General features: G+C 39.0%; 1 protein-coding gene across 1 annotated transcript in view; it reads left to right on the top strand.

Annotated features, from left to right (window-relative positions):
- The window catches only part of LOC144822413 (lysosomal alpha-glucosidase-like), a 993,087-nt gene that overhangs the window by 33,905 nt on the left and 940,793 nt on the right, over window positions 1-18,389 (top strand). Inside the window, exon 3 of the mRNA XM_078679897.1 lies at window positions 8,537-8,639. Within this exon, the coding sequence (XP_078536023.1) occupies window positions 8,537-8,639 (103 nt within the window). The remainder of the gene's footprint in view (window positions 1-8,536; window positions 8,640-18,389) is intronic.

The following is an 18,389-nucleotide window of genomic DNA, read 5'->3' as shown; positions in this document are numbered from 1 at the left end:
ACAATGCCTTCCTCCAATCAACAGGCCGAACTAAACCAACATTACAAAAATTCATTACATGCCTCCAAAAAGAGCAAAGTTATCAGGAATTCAGAATGGAGCAATCCATTACTGAACTAACTCCAAAAACATCCAAACAAACAAAACAAATGCACAAATACCTAGAGCAACAAGTAAAGCTGTACCCTAGCACAACAGGCATGGAATACCTCAATATAATAGCCAAAACACTACTGTAAACTACTCTAAGCCACAAACAATCTCAATAGAAAAATGTTCTAATACAATAATATTACATTCATATAATTTATCTTGAAAAAAATTAATGTATGTAATATATATTATATTATTAAATATATATAAACACATTAATTATGTTTGAAATAAATAAAACTAAACAATATTCATTAAAACATTACCCACCCACAATTAATATAATGTAAAAAAACTTACCAAAGATATTCCAAATGATGTAGAATCCATTTCCACCAAAATAATCCAGTTTCGAATACCAGTTACCCAAAAAAAAATGAAAAAATACAACTGTCCCAAAATAGATAAATCCATTCCACGAAGCTCTTTCGAAATACTATAAAAAACCCGAAAAATGTAAAAATGTAGAAAAAACGCTCCAGGAAAGCCGAAAAATTGGAAGAAGTGTCTACAAACTATTAGTTAATAAAACTAACCAACACTTCTCCCCCAAAAAAGACGCTTCCTTCCGACATCAGGAACTCCTGCAAGTGAAAGACATAAAATAAATATTCCCACCCACCTACTAAAAGTAATAGCAACATAATATTTCGAATAATAAACTTAAACATCGAAACACTAACATAACACACAAGGCAATACAACACTAAAAAGTACGTTAAATGTACCTCCGCAAACACAACACATCATAATCGCCAATACAACACATTTACTTCTAACAACACTAAATACGACCAAACTACTCTCAAAATTAATTAAAAAAAACACAGTTAAAACATATTAAATAAACCTTACCTTCAGAAACGTGAAGTGTTTCCCAACCGCTAGCTGAACTTCCTCAAAATGACACAAAACGACCTAAAGCGGTTACAAAATAAAGGACCCAAAACTAAAGAAAAAGATAGACATTACACACTTATTATTTAATGCAAGCAAAGTATTTGTTAATTTAATAAACCAAGGAATACTATGAAAAAATAGTAATTTTGTATTTGTATTAAATTACTTAGAAAAATGTACACAATTTGTAAAATTATAAAAATAAATATTATAAAATACATAATATTTATTATTATAATTGTAAAAATGTTGAAATGGTGTAAAAAAATAACAAAATGTTGAACAAAATGTATAAAAATAAATATATTCTACAATATTTTTTTCAATAAAAATTGTGGTACAAAATGTAATATTAATATATTTATATTAATATAAATACTAAACTATTGTTTACTAACAACATGTTTTTGAATATATACATTGTACATGTATTTTTCAAACAGTATATTTTATTTGAATGTATGACGTTACAACTCATACGTTTAGAACGCATACCATCACAAAGAAAATGTTACAACGCAATAACTATTACAACGCATGTATTTACAACGCATGTTTTTACAACACAGATACCTTTACAACGCATACCATAACAACGTACGTATTGGTAAGTATATAATAATTTAGTTAATTAAAATTATTAGAAAATAATATAATTTAATTAAATGTAATATAATTTAATGTAATTTAATATCATTTAATAAATTTTAATTAAATATTTAATAATTAAAAATAATAATATTTAATTTAATGTAATAAAATTTAATGTAATTTCATTTAAATAATTTAAAATTAAATTTATTTTAACCCTGTACCCCTGTACCCCAAAAACCCAAAACTGACCCTGAATCCAAAAAATACCCTTTTACCCAAAAACCCAAAACTGACCCTGAACCCTAAAAATACCCCTTTATCCAAAAACCCAAAACTGACCCAGAACGCTAAAAATACCCCTTTACCCAAAAACCCAAAACTGACCCTGAACCAAAAAAATACCCCTTTACCCAAAAACAGAAAACTGACCCTGCACCCAAAAAATACCCCTTTACCCAAAAACTGAAAACTGACCCTGAACCCTAAAAATACCCCTTTACCCAAAAACACAAAACTGACCCTGAACCCTAAAAATACCCCTTTACCCAAAAACCCAAAACTGACCCTGAACCCTAAAAATACCCCTTTACCCAAAAACTGAAAACTGACCCTGAACCCTAAAAATACCCCTTTACCCAAAAACTGAAAACTGACCCTGAACCCTAAATATACCCTTTTACCCAAAAACTGAAAACTGACCATGAACCCTAAATACACCCCTTTACCCAAAAACTGAAAACTGAACATGAACCCTAAAAATACCCCTTTACCCAAAAACTGAAAACTGACCCTGAACCCTAAAAATACCCCTTTACCCAAAAACTGAAAACTGACACTGAACCCTAAATATACCCTTTTACCCAAAAACTGAAAACTAACCCTGAACCCTAAATATACCCCTTTACCCAAAAACTGAAAACAGACCCTGAACCCTAAATATCCCCCTTTAGCCAAATACTGAAAACTGACCCAGAACCCTAAAAATACCCCTTTACCCAAAAACTGAAAACTGACCCTGAACCCTAAATATACCCTTTTACCCAAAAACTGAAAACTGACCCTGAACCCTAAAAATACCCCTTTACCCAAAAACTGAAAACTGACCCTGAACCCTAAATATACCCTTTTACCCAAAAACTGAAAACTGACCATGAACCCTAAATACACCCCTTTACCCAAAAACTGAAAACTGAGCATGAACCCTAAAAATACCCCTTTACCCAAAAACTGAAAACTGACCCTGAACCCTAAAAATACCCCTTTACCCAAAAACTGAAAACTGACACTGAACCCTAAATATACCCTTTTACCCAAAAACTGAAAACTGACCCTGAACCCTAAATATACCCCTTTACCCAAAAACTGAAAACAGACCCTGAACCCTAAATATCCCCCTTTAGCCAAATACTGAAAACTGACCCAGAACCCTAAAAATACCCCTTTACCCAAAAACTGAAAACTGACCCTGAACCCTAAATATACCCTTTTAACCAAAAACTGAAAACTGACCCTGAACCCTAAATACACCCCTTTACCCAAAAACTGAAAACTGAGCATGAACCCTAAAAATACCCCTTTACCCAAAAACTGAAAACTGACCCTGAACCCTAAAAATACCCCTTTACCCAAAAACTGAAAACTGACACTGAACCCTAAATATACCCTTTTACCCAAAAACTGAAAACTGACCCTGAACCCTAAATATACCCCTTTACCCAAAAACTGAAAACTGACCCTGGACCCTTAAAAATATCCCTTAAAAACAAACCAAACATATAAAATTTAAAATATAATTATATACTTACCAATACTTACATTGTAATGGTATGCGTTGTAAAGGTACCTGCGTTGTAAAAAAATGCGTTGTAAATACATGCTTTGTAATAGTTTTAGCGTAGTAAAAATGTCTTTGTAATGGTAGTGAGTTGTAAAATTTGCGTAGTAATTTAATTTGTTCCAAAAAACACTACAGTATTGTATATTTTACTTCACTAAAATATTTATTTAATGACATTTCAATCTACATAACTTTACCCACTCCAGTCTACATTAATTTGGTGTAGCTGATGGACACTAATTAAATATAATTTACTATTCCCACTCCAGTCACCATTAATTTGGGGTAGGTGCTGGACACAAATTAAATATAATTTAATTTTCTCACTCCAGTCTACATTAATTAGAGATAGATGGTGGAGACAAATTATATATAATTTACTATTCCTACTCCATTCTACATTAATTAGGAATACTTTAGCACACTATTTACATATACTTTTAAATTCCCACTCCAAGGTACATAAAATGCATGTATATATATATGTTTATTATAAAAAAATACATACCTTAAACACTATATACAATAATGATGTTTAAAAAATAATCTTTTCGAATTAATATTTTTTTTTTCACAATTCAAATGTAGTATAAAATACAAAACTGTACAGCAATATAAATTGTTAACAATTGTACTCACTCCATACACTCAACAAACAAATATACTTATTCCGAATGTGTAAATATCAAAAAAACTGTAAAAAAATATTCCGATTATTTATATAAAATAATTTGTTAAACATATTTTAAAATAGAACAATATAGTAAAATGTAATTTAAAAAATTTCGCAATTTATTATAAAATTTTAGCGAAATTCGAAATTTTAATTTTGTATTTAATGTACATATTGGTTTTATAAATGTTTTGACATATCTTAACAAAAAATTTAAAAAAATATATATTAAAATAAAAATTATTATTATTATTTTCTTTAATTTTCAAATTTTTTTTTAAAAATAAAAGACTTTTTTAATGTAGAATTATGGAACCATTTTTAATATTTTTCTCTTATTTAAATATATTTATTTAAAAAAATATTTTATATTATATTATTTTTAAATAATTATTATAAAATAAAATCAATTTCAAATATCAAATTTCAAAAAATATATATTTGAAAACAAAATTTAAATATTTTAAATTATTTAAAAAAATTTAAAATATTTTTTTTTGTAATTTTTTTTTTACATTTAATATATTTTTTCAATTAAATAAAAAAAATATGTATATATTTTTTTAAAACACTCCCCACCCTTATCCCCTATAAACCCAACATCCCGCTCCTAAATTTATATATCAATTGATTAATTTTTATATAAAATTTAGAATTAAATTTTTTTTATTTATATATTTTCTAATTAAAATAAAATATCTGCTATTTAATATTTATAATATATACATTTTTAATACACTCCCCACCCTTATCCCCTATTAACCCAACATCCCGCTCCTAAATTTATATATGTTTTATTTTTTTAATTTATTATATTTTATAGGTACACATTACTATTAAAAAATTGTAAATATTACTAATTATTACACAACAATAACACATATTACTACATAATTATTACTATATATTTTATTTCGATATTTTTACTATTTATCGATATTTCTTTACAACGATATTTTTACTTAGATATTTTTGTTATCGATATTTGTGATTCCGATATTTTTCATCATCGATATTTAAACTTCGATATTATGTCACTTCGATATTAAAAGTTCGATATTATGTCTCAGTACCCCTATCTTAAGTCTCGGGACATAAAAGACTACTGACCAACCTGCTTCTGCACCTAGACTCTGCCATCTGTGAGTTTGCCCTGCCAAGTATTACCACCCCAGTCCTGGCTCATTGGAAGTGAGCCTAAGGTGTATCCCCAGCGGGACTGCTGAGCAATGCATCCCCGAGCAGATCCGATCCATCTCCTCGGCTGAGTGGCACATCTCCGAGCAGAACCAATGTATCACAGCTGTTGAGTGGATTTGGCCCATCGCAAAAGACTCACATGGCCGCACCCTCCTGCATTTGAGACCTAAGCATCACCTGCGCAACCGTCGCATGCAACGCTTTACCCGAGACAAGACCCTGACATTCCTCTTGAATGGCAGCCTTGACGACAACATCGGATCTCTTCGTCCCAGCTTCACTGCTCATCAGAGGCGATGCATTGCCCCTGCTATGCCTCTCATCCTCAACACTGGACTTTGTATCATAAGCCCCGTCGACAGGATGCACAACATTGACACATCAGTAACTCCCACCGCAGCCTTGCCGCAATTCAGAACCGCCGCTCCGCCTCAGTTGCAGGATTAAGGTACTTTGGTTCAGTGGACCTAAATGGGCCCCTGTAGCTGGCCTGGGCTGCATCACGGTCGGTCTGAGCTTTTGACTTTGTCCCGGTCCGGCGCAACCAAATATCACAAATAGTGCGTTTTGCTTCTTGCCGCTATTTTTACCTAAACTCTTTTAAATTCCAGATCTCAAGTTCCACTTATTGTATTTTTGTCATATTGGTCTTGGTTTATTTATTAAGTTACACTCTATCTTTCTAACCTGGTGTGGAATCTTTTTTGTGTGGTGTTTTCACTGTTTTACTGTTTGAAGTGTTGACCAAATCATTTATGCATTGCCTCTAAGTTAATCCAGACTGCTCTGTGCCAATTTACCAGAGGGTGAGCACAGGTTAATTTAGGGGTTGCCTATTCTTACCCTGACTAAGATTGTGGTTGCTGCTTGACTAGGGCTCTAAGCCCAGTCAACAATTTCCAACAGTCTGCTTTAACATAATTATAAAAAGCTACTTACTGTGATTCACTGAGGAGTATTGCCTTCTGGTTCATTGTGAATTCTTAAAATCCTGTTGACAACTAAGTACTAAAGGATCCAGGGTCCAACCAGGACATGCTTGCTTACCATAGAATAATTTATTTGCTGGGAGAAAAAGAAAGCAAAACCAAAGGTAAATGAGCCTTTGGCTGTGCTCCATTATGTAAGCTGGCACATACATTTTTCCACTTTAACAGATTATCTTAAGCAAACAAAGATGTTACTGCATTATTTCCCCAAAAGGTATTATAAAAAAAAGACATTTAACGGGCATCGCTTCATTTCAAAACCAAAACCAAATACAGTTCTCCCCTCATAGAACTGAGAATCACAACCCAATCTTTTTTGTGTTTAAGTTTTAATTTAATAATGAACAAATTCTCAAAAGTAACTTACACTTCTGAGTAACTTTACTACTTTCGGTACTCACAAACTTACTACAAAAGTTCAATTACATGTCTCCACTCCCTGAGTTTTGAAATTGGCTTACTTTTGTGTGGGTGGATGACATCCCTCCAAAACTCCTCCCTGACCATCCCTAAAACCTTTTTACTCCTCCCTTCATCCCCTCATGTATTAAATGTGCCTCTATTTTAAGCCACTTCCGTATCCCTTCCACATTTACTACTAAACTATATACTTACATGTATGGAGACTCCACAGTCGAGAACGTCACAAAACTGAGTATAAGTAATGCAGAGGCATACAACTCTGCACATAGGGGCTCATTAGGATGGCGGACGGACCTGCGTCCGTCCGCTACCCTAGAGGAGGAGGGACCGTCCACAGGGGCAGCGGCGGTCCCTCCAGTGCAATTAGGATGTGACCGCCAGCCTGGCGGTCACATCCTCAATATTTAACATTGCGGCGGGTGCTGCTTGAAGCAGCACCCGCCGCAAGGTTAAATATGCATGCTTAGCATTTGCATGCACAAAGCGGCAGGCACCGCACGGTGCCTGCTGCTTCGTGCGCGCAAATGCAGGGGGGTACCATAGGTACCCCCCATGTGCACCCCCCACTCACCCAGGGGGCCCGCAACGGGCCCCCAAAGAATTCACCGTATGCCTTTCCACAGCGGAGAATCCGCCGCGGAAAGGCATCTGTTTTTCGCCATCCTAATATGGCTGGCAGTGTCTGATAGACACCGCCAGCCATGTTAGAGCTTTTCCGCCGCGGTTGGAAGGCGACCGTGGCGGAAAAGCTGCGGACCGATTTTGAGACCCACCGCCATCCTAATTTGCCGGTGGGTCTTTTGTGCCTCCCCAGCGGTTTCCCCGCATCCTCCGGCCGGCAGTGGCTTCCGCCGGCCCGGAGGATGCGGGAAAACCGCGATCCTTATCGGCCCCATAGTTTGTGAATTGCAATTTTTTGTATCTTTTGTAGTACTATAAAGGGTACTCCAATGTACAGTTTGTGAATCCAACCCTAAATCTTGTGTTAATTACATTCCCTTTGCAGCACTCTGGCTCCATCTTACAAGTCTTTTAGATAGTAACTATTTTACGTCTAACCAGATACCGTAATGCCAGCTTTTAGTATGGGCCTACATGCTGTGCTGTCAGCAGTTCTAGACACAAATGTGTATTTGGCATTTCAACGATAAGTTTATGATACCTAGAAAAAAACAGAGCAAATCGCAGAACCTACATGCCAAGAAGCTTGAGCTTAGGTCTAAGTTTCTGCAATGAGTTAAACAAACAATGTGCGACATTCTCTAAGATACACACACTACTCTTGTACAGCCTGATTATAGTTACGCTCAGTGACAATGAACAAGAGGAAACCATTTTAATCTGGAAGTACCGCCTTTTATACTAAAATTAAAGACCCTTGAGGAAAAGAATTTCCTAACATTAGGATGCAATTGTATTTCTTAGGCCCCCGGTGGGGGGTGTTACTCTTTGCATTCTCCTTTACACCAGCCTACGCTTCTAATAACAAGTAATGGTACGGGTGGGTAGTATGGCGAATACAGAGAAAAAATTATTATTTATTAGGAAGAGAGAGATCAGGACACCCAAGGACATAATATTTTATTTTATTACGGAATTTATCCCTCAACAGATATAGTAAATGTTATCCAAAAAGAGAATGCCAGTGTTTGATTTACTCATTTGATTGTTTTCTTTATTCAAAGCAATCCCCCCTGACATGAGACAGTAGCTTTCTATTGAGTCATTTGTTACATTTTTTGTCAATGAATCTTTTTATATTTTTAGGGTTGTTCTGACAAAAGAGAACTCAAAAGCTGTATTTGGTAATGAGATCACTCCAATCGCAATGGACGTGGAATTTCATACGAAGAAGAGACTCCGATTCAAGGTTAGTACCATAATATGGTATCTGTCTTTAGAAGCGTAGATTTACTGTTGTCTCTGGATATGGGTTTAAATGCAAGTACTATCAGGTCACACATATATTTTCCTAAAAGGTTTTTTCATTCATAAAGTTTAGTAGAAAGGGACACTTGGATGTACTTTATTTGCCAAAGAATTCTTTATTAAAACTAAAAAAATACTTTATACACTGCTTGCACTCTTACTGCTGCAAGAAAAATTGGATTGGGTGTTTTGTGGAGAGATTTTTAAAGAGACTGGCAGGCTGTAAGTTACCTGGTTCAAACTGGGATACTGTTATTTCCTAACCTGAATAGACACTTAGTGGTGCTCAGAAATGATGGAAAACCATTGAACTCATGGACCTCTAAGAAATGGAACCATGCCGGTGCAAGCAGTTCCCGGGGTGCCAAAACCAGAACTCATCTCGTGCAACAACCCTGATTGGTCTTGGTCAGAAGCGCCACCTGTTCCGTCCAATTATTTGAGCATCAGATGCAAGTTCATAACTGACTGGGATACACTTCTAAATGTGATCATGCCCTCTGCCTGACGTTTTTTTTAGAATACAAATGTGTCACTTTATGTAGGTAGATGGTGGCAGGTGAAGTGCAAAACAAAATGTTTCAAACATCCACATTCACTACGGAACACACACTTGCCAGAGTCTACATTTAAACAAAATGACTTGTAACCAATTTTTTTCTGTGGCACTGAAAAATGATGGAGTGGATTAATTGAGTGGGAACTCTTATATAGCACACCCTAGAGAATATATCTTCGATGAGCTGAGCCGCCATATGCCTGTACTACTGGGAGAGTATTTGAGAGGTCTCGACTTGGAATGAATGGCTTATGACAAAAGGTCTGACTCTTGAATGAGTAGTTTCTTAATGTAAATTGCAAGTGGGCCGATTTCAGTGTTTGGAAATCGTAAAGGTAGAGTGACATCCTTTCACCATGCAGGATGTCATATGAAAAGGCTTATTATTGTCATATAATTCTGGTATCCAGGTGGTAAATTGTTTTTCTTTGCGAATCAACAAGCTCTAGTTTACTCTGCATTTGTGAATTAAATAGACATTCTCGTTTACCAATAGCCACAGAAGCTTCTCTAAGCAGCAAAAAAAACATATTTCTATGTAGCTCAGTAGTGGATCAAGCCATATATAGATCTCTGAAATAATGGATAATTACTCCTAGATATTGGTAATTAGTCCTAGTAATAGAGGTATTGCCAAATGTATTTTTATGAATATGTCAGAGGTTGACTAGTGCCCGCATGAATCTCATTTCTTGATGTAAAATATGATCAAGAATAGTTGTAGTTGCATTGGCCATCACAGGGGATATGGAGAGTTATTCGTCTGATATGATTGGTTATGTCTTGTTCAAGAACTCGGATGTGCAATACCTTTAGAGCCTTTAACTCATTGGCCCTTTGTGACAAGCATGATCATCTCGGGTTTGCAGTATCGCACACCAACCATTTTGTACACCAACAGGTTTCTGTTCTTGAGAGATAAGGAATTAGTATATCACACTATTACAAATACATAAATACGTTTAAAATATTCTTGAAGTCATAATCTTAGCACTGAAAACTGAAACAACTGTCTCTGACGAGGTCCAAAAGAGGTAGAACACAGATTACATATGACTGTCATAACTGTCAGCACAAGCACCTCTCCAAAACCAAAATGTTAGATGCGAAGCGGCATGAAACATGGCGGCCTCTAAGCAGCCTTACAGTATCTTCAGAGGAGCCGCTATCTCCTTGAAGGAACGGAGATTTTTAATGTAACCTCTAAATTACGTACTACTACAACTATCTACGAAAGGAAGTCCACAGTGACAAGGTCATTTATTTATGTTATTTTATTTGTCGAATTTGTAATGCGCATAGCTGCCCCGGCGATGGGGCGTCCCAGCGCAAACCACAGACTCCAAGACAAGAACCAGAAAGCAGATGGGTTATACAGGGAATAGCCAGGTTTTTATGGCTTTCCGGAAAGCAAGATGATTCTGGATGGCTCCGATGGAAACAGGAGCGAGTTCCAGAGTTGTGCAGCCAAACTGCGAAAGGAACGGCCACCCGCTCTGGCTTTCAAAATACGTGGACTGCAGACCAGCGCTGAGTCGGCGGATCTCAAAGGACGCCGTGGCACGTAGAACTCTAACAAACCAGCCATCCCCAAGGGTGCCTGAAGCGACAAGATCTTATGCGCCACACAGAGCGACTTAATTTGAATGCGCTTCTCAACAGGCAACCAATGAAGTTTACGAAGTACGTGAGAAACAGAGCATAATTTCGGGAGAGCTACCAGAGTGCGAGCAGCTGCATTCTGTGGTCTCTGAAGACGCTTAACACTAGCCTTGTTCGCGCCCAGGTAGAGGCAGTTGCCATAGTCCAGTCTAGACAGGATTATAGCCTGAATAATGGTTTGGCGTACTTTTGGAGGAAAGAAACCCAGCAGCAGCTTCAGGCCGCGCAGAAGCCCAAAACACGCCCCAGCCACTACCTTTGATTAGGTGTCAAACGTCAGGCCACTGTCAAACCAAACGCCTACATTTTTCACTGTCTCCTTGGGCTGGGGGGCAGGCTCGGACCACAAACCCCGATCCTTCCCAAACATTAAAATCTCGGACTTACTGGCGTTCAGCTGCAAGCAGTTTAGCGTCATCCAGTCCGCAATTGCTGAAAGATCCTCTTTAAACTTGGTCAGATTGGTGCACCTTTTTTTAGAAAACGCGATCACCAACTGGGTGTCGTCAGCATACAACACCAGTGACAAGCCCCTTCCCTTCGCTAGCCCGGCCAAAGGCCAGACATAGATGTTAAACAGTAGGGGGCTTAACACTGAGACCTGCGGCACCCCTGATACAAAGCAAACTCTTGGGAGTGGAAAGGAGGCACAAGAACTTGAAAAGACCTCCCCCTCCAGAAAAGACCAAAGCCAATTCAAAGCCGCATCCCTAATGCCTATTTCCTGCAGGCGTCTTAAAAGTACCGCATGGGAGACGGTATCAAAAGCGACACTTAGGTCCAGAAGAACCAAGGCTGCTGAATCACCGTCATCCAGATTCGCCCGGATGGCCTCAGTAACTACCAGCAAAGCAGACTCAGTGCTGTGGCGGGCTCTGAAACCATGCTGAGATGGGTCAAGGATGGCATTCTGCTCAATAAACTTCGAAAGAATGGAATTCACGTGCGATTCAGCCAGCTTCGCCAGGAACGGCAATTGGGAAATAGGGCGATAATTGGTTGACTCCGCGGGGTCCTGGGAAGGTTTTTTGAGCAGCGGGATGACCTTAGCATGTTTCCACGCCCTCGGTATGGAAGCTGATGCCAAAGAAAGATTGACCATTTCAATGTTCAGCGGGGAGAGGAAAGTGTGGAACTGGCAGAAGTGAGCAGGTGCCAGCGGATCGGCGGCGAACCCGATTTGATCTTCAAACAGTGCGCCTCAAACTCCACCTTTGACAGCGGAGGGAAGGAAGACAAGGTATTTTCCCTGATGGAAAATCAGAAACAAAATAGACTTTAGCAGGTCTTTAGCTCATGTTCATCGTGAGAATTCACCTGCATAGTTTACAACACATTTACAATGTAATCTACTTTAATTAAAGGACTGACACTGAGGGCGTTGTTTCCATGGTAAGAAATTAATTGAGTTGACTCCTAGTTGAAGAACAGAACTATGTTACGAGTACTTGACTCATATACCAGTTAAACAAGCTTTGGCATAGCCAATAGGTCTCGCCTTTGGGACATTATAAGTGTTTAGTCATGCAACAGTTGATGTTGCACCAAGGATATTGTGCTGCATAATTAAATACTTATAAGGTCCCAAAGGCGAGATCTATTGGCTATGCCAAAAGGTAGCACATGCAAGTTCTGTAAGCTATTTGGTGCGATTCAATCAATCAGAACAAGAATTGTTTTTAAAAAACAGAGCGCCAGGTACTGTCAGCTTTTAAGTGCAGTTCAAACACACTGGATTTTCAAACAGAGCACGTAAAATACTTTCACACTTTTTAAATGCCACTTCTAAGTACACACAGGAAAATTAAAAAAAGGTTCAGTGATTTTAAAACTGATTCATCTGAGCGCGATCTTGATTTTGCCCTGTGTCCCTTCTACCATGAGCTGAGTGTCAGGTAATCTCTCTTACTCACTTAAAAAACTCACATTTACAAAAATAAAAAATATATATATTATTTCAAAGCCTAAATATATCCATAAACAGAAAGGCTGACAGTGACAAGCCTCGAAGATCCATCAGAGCAGCGGATACATTGTAACATTCTTCCTGGCTCTCTTCTCCCCTTGAGTTCTGTAAACAAAGTCAAATTAAAAGAACTGAAACTCGGCTTTTTCCAGTAGAGGCGAGAACAGAGCTGTCTCTAGATGCCCATGTTTGATGAATTGTAGCGCCTTTCTGCCTAAGCGCACCTTAAACTGTCTGGAGTAGTTTTTACCTGTTGCACACCCCTATACGTAAATAAAGACCTAATGCCATTAGAGATCATAATTATTACCATTTTCTGGGCCCGCCTCGACTTCTGAAAATAACAAGCATTGGTACCCAAGAAGGTTACTGTAGCGGACAGTAACAATGGACATTCAGAACCAGAGATAAGGCCTTAAAGTCAGGGACGTGAGAAGTGTTTGTCTCTGAAAGTTTGTGAAGCTCGATTGAACTTTCGCAACTCCACAACGTAGCAAACTTTTACTCTTCTCCATAGCTGCATGAAATTGTGACTTTTGCAACCATGTTGGTGTCTGGTGAAGTCCAAACAAAACTTCTTCTTTTTGGCTTATATAGTGGAGGCGATGTTAAAGCGATTAAATGTCGTGGAAAAACCGTGACGAAAAAATGCATTGCAATGCTGAAAGCACAAAACACAAGAACTTCGAATTAATATAATAATACAACGTTTCGGTCCAGCAACACGGCTTGCCAGTTCCCCGGCCGGTGCCGCCACCTAGTGGTTACTTCTGGGATTTAGCAGAATCCAGAGCCAGACAGAAGCTTCTCTTCGTATAATCCTCAAACCTCAGTGGATGATCATGGATTTGCCGGGTAATTTCAACAACCTTCCCCTAATGAGCTACAACTTTGAGAGCGTGAAAAGAAGGCAATTGGCCTGCTTTGCACACAGTGGCGGCTGGGGATTTTTGTAAGTGGTGGGTGTAAAAGTTAGGTATGACTTCTATCGAGTAAGCCAGCGAGCTCCATGGACAAAAGAAGCATTGGCTCCGCGGCCGTGAAAGTGTTGCGGCCGGCCGTGAAAGTGTTGCGGCCATCAAAGTGAAAGTGATTGCGATCGTGATCGCGGGCTGTAAGGGTGCCCGCGAGCGATACACCTAATGAGCAATGACAAGAGAGGAAAGCCAGATGGCGCCTCTGCTCCTAACTGTGCGCGTAACCGCACGCTCTAGGCCACACAAAAAGCTGTGGTCAGCTTTTTAAAGCCCACTCACTAAATGTCTTGCCAGTTGAGCGCATGCGCTAGCTCAGGCGAGACCTAAAAATAATCTATGGGAAACCTCTTAACTGTGTGCACAATAAAATCAAAGCTTATATTCCCACTGGACATCTGGATTGTCAGAGGGAGGGCTTCTAGTATTTCCTGGATACACCATAGAGCAGTTACAAAAACATGTTTAAACTACTCTTCTTAGGAACATTTCATTTTGAAAGGTAATTGCCGCTTTTCTCAATCAGTTCTTATTTCATTTGCTGCAATATGATTGTCCCTACCTCCCCCATTCAGGCATAGAGACAGACCCGTAGTCAGAAGTATATTTTTAGTGTGGCATGGCCCTCAACTATGACCAGACATTAAAGCTCTGCAATATAAGTGCATTCTTTCCAAAATACTTGTAGGGAAAAGGGTATAGTATGCACAGTTTTAAAGCACACAATGCTTTTTGTTTTTTCTATTATTGTTGTCCTTGGTGGTACTAGTAAATATCGACCCCCAGAATGAATATCTTGGTACCAGCATATCAAGGACAGACTATCGAAAGGTAGGTGCAAATAGGGAAGTATAGGATTACTTTTCCTAACTCTACATCTACGTTCCTTGAAGATATATATATATATATATATATATATATATATCTCCGGGCTCCAGTTACACCAAACAAACGAGTCACTCTTCAAAGCGGGTGCTGTCACGCGATGGTGTCCGCGTGTTAAAATAGCAGCCCCAGTTTCCTAGCAATAGTTTAGGAAAAAAGAGCACTCTCGGGTACAGCAGTATATCAGCAAAGGGTTTTATTCAGAACAAACGCGTTTCGGGAGCAAAATCCCTTCGTCAGTGTTAAAATCAGAATACGCTGTGCAGCACCATTTTAAATGTTTGTAACAGTGATAAAAACACACAATGGACTTCGCCACAGATGCAATTTAGCGCGCCATCTTTGAATGTGTTATAGTTTAACATTTATCATAGGAAATTGTCAGTTAGGTCGGATAAACCATCAATCACGCCGTGTATCGGCAAAAATCCACAGTTTCATGTGATAACCAAGCAATAACATTTATTGGACAGAATGAATCCAAACTAGATGACCCTGAGAGCAAAAAACGTTGTCAAACACAACGCAACAACCTTCCAATGACCGCATTTTTTGAAATAGTCATATCAGGCGAAAATCTTGCCGTGGATCGGCAATTGCAGCCTTACATTGGCTGCTGAAATCTCAGGTAATTGACATGGAATAAACAAACCCAAACAATTCCTATGCACATCAATAAATTAACGTCTAGGCGCAACTTCAATCAAAAACCCATCTTTACCAGATTATTATACTTACACTAAACTATCACATCATACAGTTTCACATACAAAATACTGATATCCTCTATTCAACCAAAATGAGATGCCAGTTCTTCTCCCATGTTCAAACCTCTTGGCACCCTTGTCTCTAGGTCAATGATGTAACGAGATTCTAATCTCCTGAGAATTTGCAATCTATTACCTCCTCTTGGACTCTCACCAACATGGTCCAAGCAAAAGTATCTCAGGAGATTCCTGTCACTATTGTGCTTAATAGCGAAATGACGGGCCACCGGATATGAAAAGTCTTTGTTTACGATGGCCCTCATATGCTCCAGCACCCTTAATTTGACAGGATTAATAGTACTTCCAATGTATCTTAACAGACAAGGGCATACCAGACAGTAGACCGCATGATCAGTGTGGCAGGACATGAATTTATTAATTTTCTTGCCACCTCTGCAGCCTGTTACCTCATATGTTAGTGTTCTCTTACTGGCTGAACAGGCCTTACATTTTCCGCAGGGGAAAAAACCTTTGGCATCCTTCAGGGTCCCTGGTTGTTTTTCCAAAGGTTGTAAGTAACTATGGACCATCTGATCACGTAGTGATCTTGCCTTCCTGAACGTTATTAGTGGCACGTCAGGAATATCAGTCCCTACAATTAGATCGGATTTTAGGATGTGCCAAAGTTTAGACATTATAGATCTCAACTTGAAAGAATCCGCAGAATAAGGTGTTATCATGCGGAATTTTCCATCTAATATGGGACCTGTCTTTTTAACAAAAAGGGTAGTGCGGGGTAGTTTCCTGACTTTACTCAATGTGTCCTGGAGGAGATGCGTATTGTATCCTCTCATCAGGAATCTCTCAATACTCTCGGTGGCCGCTTGTTCAAAGTCCTCAGTTCGACTACAATTGCGCTTGAGTCGTAAAAATTCCCCGTAAGGGATGTTATTAATAAGTTTACGGGGATGACTGCTTGTAGCGTGTAATACGCTATTCCCGGCAATCGGCTTACGATAAAGTTGTGTGCAAATGTGTCCCTCTCTGACACTCACTTGTAGGTCCAAGTAGTTTACCCTTTCACTACTCACTTCACCAGTGAATTGTAGGTTGCACTCATTCTCGTTGAGTACTTGTATGTACTGATTGGCTTCATCTATGGACCCGTCCCTTATAAGGAACAGGTCATCTATATATCTGCTCCATGCCACCACTTTGTTGTTCAATTTTGCATTTCTGGGGGCCCAGGCAAGATTTTCGCCTGATATGACTATTTCAAAAAATGCGGTCATTGGAAGGTTGTTGCGTTGTGTTTGACAACGTTTTTTGCTCTCAGGGTCATCTAGTTTGGATTCATTCTGTCCAATAAGTGTTATTGCTTGGTTATCACATGAAACTGTGGATTTTTGCCGATACACGGCGTGATTGATGGTTTATCCGACCTAACTGACAATTTCCTATGATAAATGTTAAACTATAACACATTCAAAGATGGCGCGCTAAATTGCGTCTGTGGCGAAGTCCATTGTTTGTTTTTATCACTGTTACAAACATTTAAAATGGTGCTGCACAGCGTATTCTGATGTTAACACTGACGAAGGGATTTTGCTCCCGAAACGCGTTTGTTCTGAATAAAACCCTTTGCTGATATATTGCTGTACCCGAGAGTGCTGTTTTTTCCTAAACTATTGCTAGGAAACTGGAGCTGCTATTTTAACACGCGGACACCATCGCGTGACAGCACCCGCTTTGAAGAGTGACTCGTTTGTTTGGTGTAACTGGACCCTGGAGATTTTTCGCACGAGTGCACCACCGTCGCCGGTAAACCTGGAAGGAAGATTGAACTACGATTTCCTCACGTTGTCCAGTCCGGAGCAATACACGGGAAGTGCGGAAGCCGGCTTACACGAGATGCGGTAAGCCCGCTCATTGAAATTGCAATCCTGTGATGTTTTGACTATTACTTTCTGACGGTTAAGCGAGGGGTCAGCAGTAAGCAGACATTGGTTGTTTGTTGGTTCCCGGGACCGGGTTACCAAAAAGAATTACAATAAACGGAACATGTTCAACATGTCAGAACGCAGAGATGCAGCTGGCGGCATCTTCAAGAACAAAAACCCGGATGTATCTAAACCGCCACCCATAATCAATGTGGCAGCTTCAAATACTCTAACATCTCAATTCCAAAAGCTGGAAAAGCTTTACGAACGCGAACTCCGCAAGTGGTGGGAGGGAACATCACTGCAAGGATACATTGAGGTACAGAGGGTACCTCGAGGTTTACGGATTTTTATCGTGCCTGGGCATGAGAACCCAGATCCCCTCCTGCTAGAAACCTGGGCTGCCCACATAGCCAACTCGTGTAAAGGCATGTTGGAGATCTTAATCCAATTTGCGTGGAGTGACCGCGATAAAGCTGTGAAGGAGCTCGAGGAGTTGGAAGAATTAATTTCACAAAATACTGATAAAGAGGAACAAGAACAACTTAGGGCGAGTATGAAAAAAAGACTACAATAATATGAAACCAAGATCAAACAGAGGAAACAAGAAAAATTTGACCGGGACGAACGGGATTACGCAATGGGGAGGGTCCTGACGTTCTCCAAAAAATATGACCAGCCACGAAAGGAAGTTGCAAGAAAGAGCCAAATGACAAAAACTACAGTGGAATCAAGAGTGGATACCTCTGAGTCAGATCTCACTGCAAGTGAATTATCCAGAGATGAAACCACAGGCACAATAACTGCACCCACAGTACCAATCACAAAAACTCCTTTTCAGCAGGAGTTCAAAGTCATCCGAGAATGTTGGCTCAGAGATGGCAAGAACAAACCCCCAGAAGAGGGAGGCAAACCAGGCGTGGCGGCTGGAAAGGGAAGAGGCAGCGGCCAAACAGGAACAACCCCAAGGGTAACCAGAAGTCAGAGGAGAGGCAGAT

Source organism: Lissotriton helveticus, chromosome 1_1, assembly GCF_964261635.1.
Source record: "Lissotriton helveticus chromosome 1_1, aLisHel1.1, whole genome shotgun sequence".
NCBI lineage: Eukaryota > Metazoa > Chordata > Amphibia > Caudata > Salamandridae > Lissotriton > Lissotriton helveticus.
The sequence above is the reverse complement of the archived record's forward strand: the minus strand, read 5'-3'. Positions and strand labels throughout refer to the sequence as shown.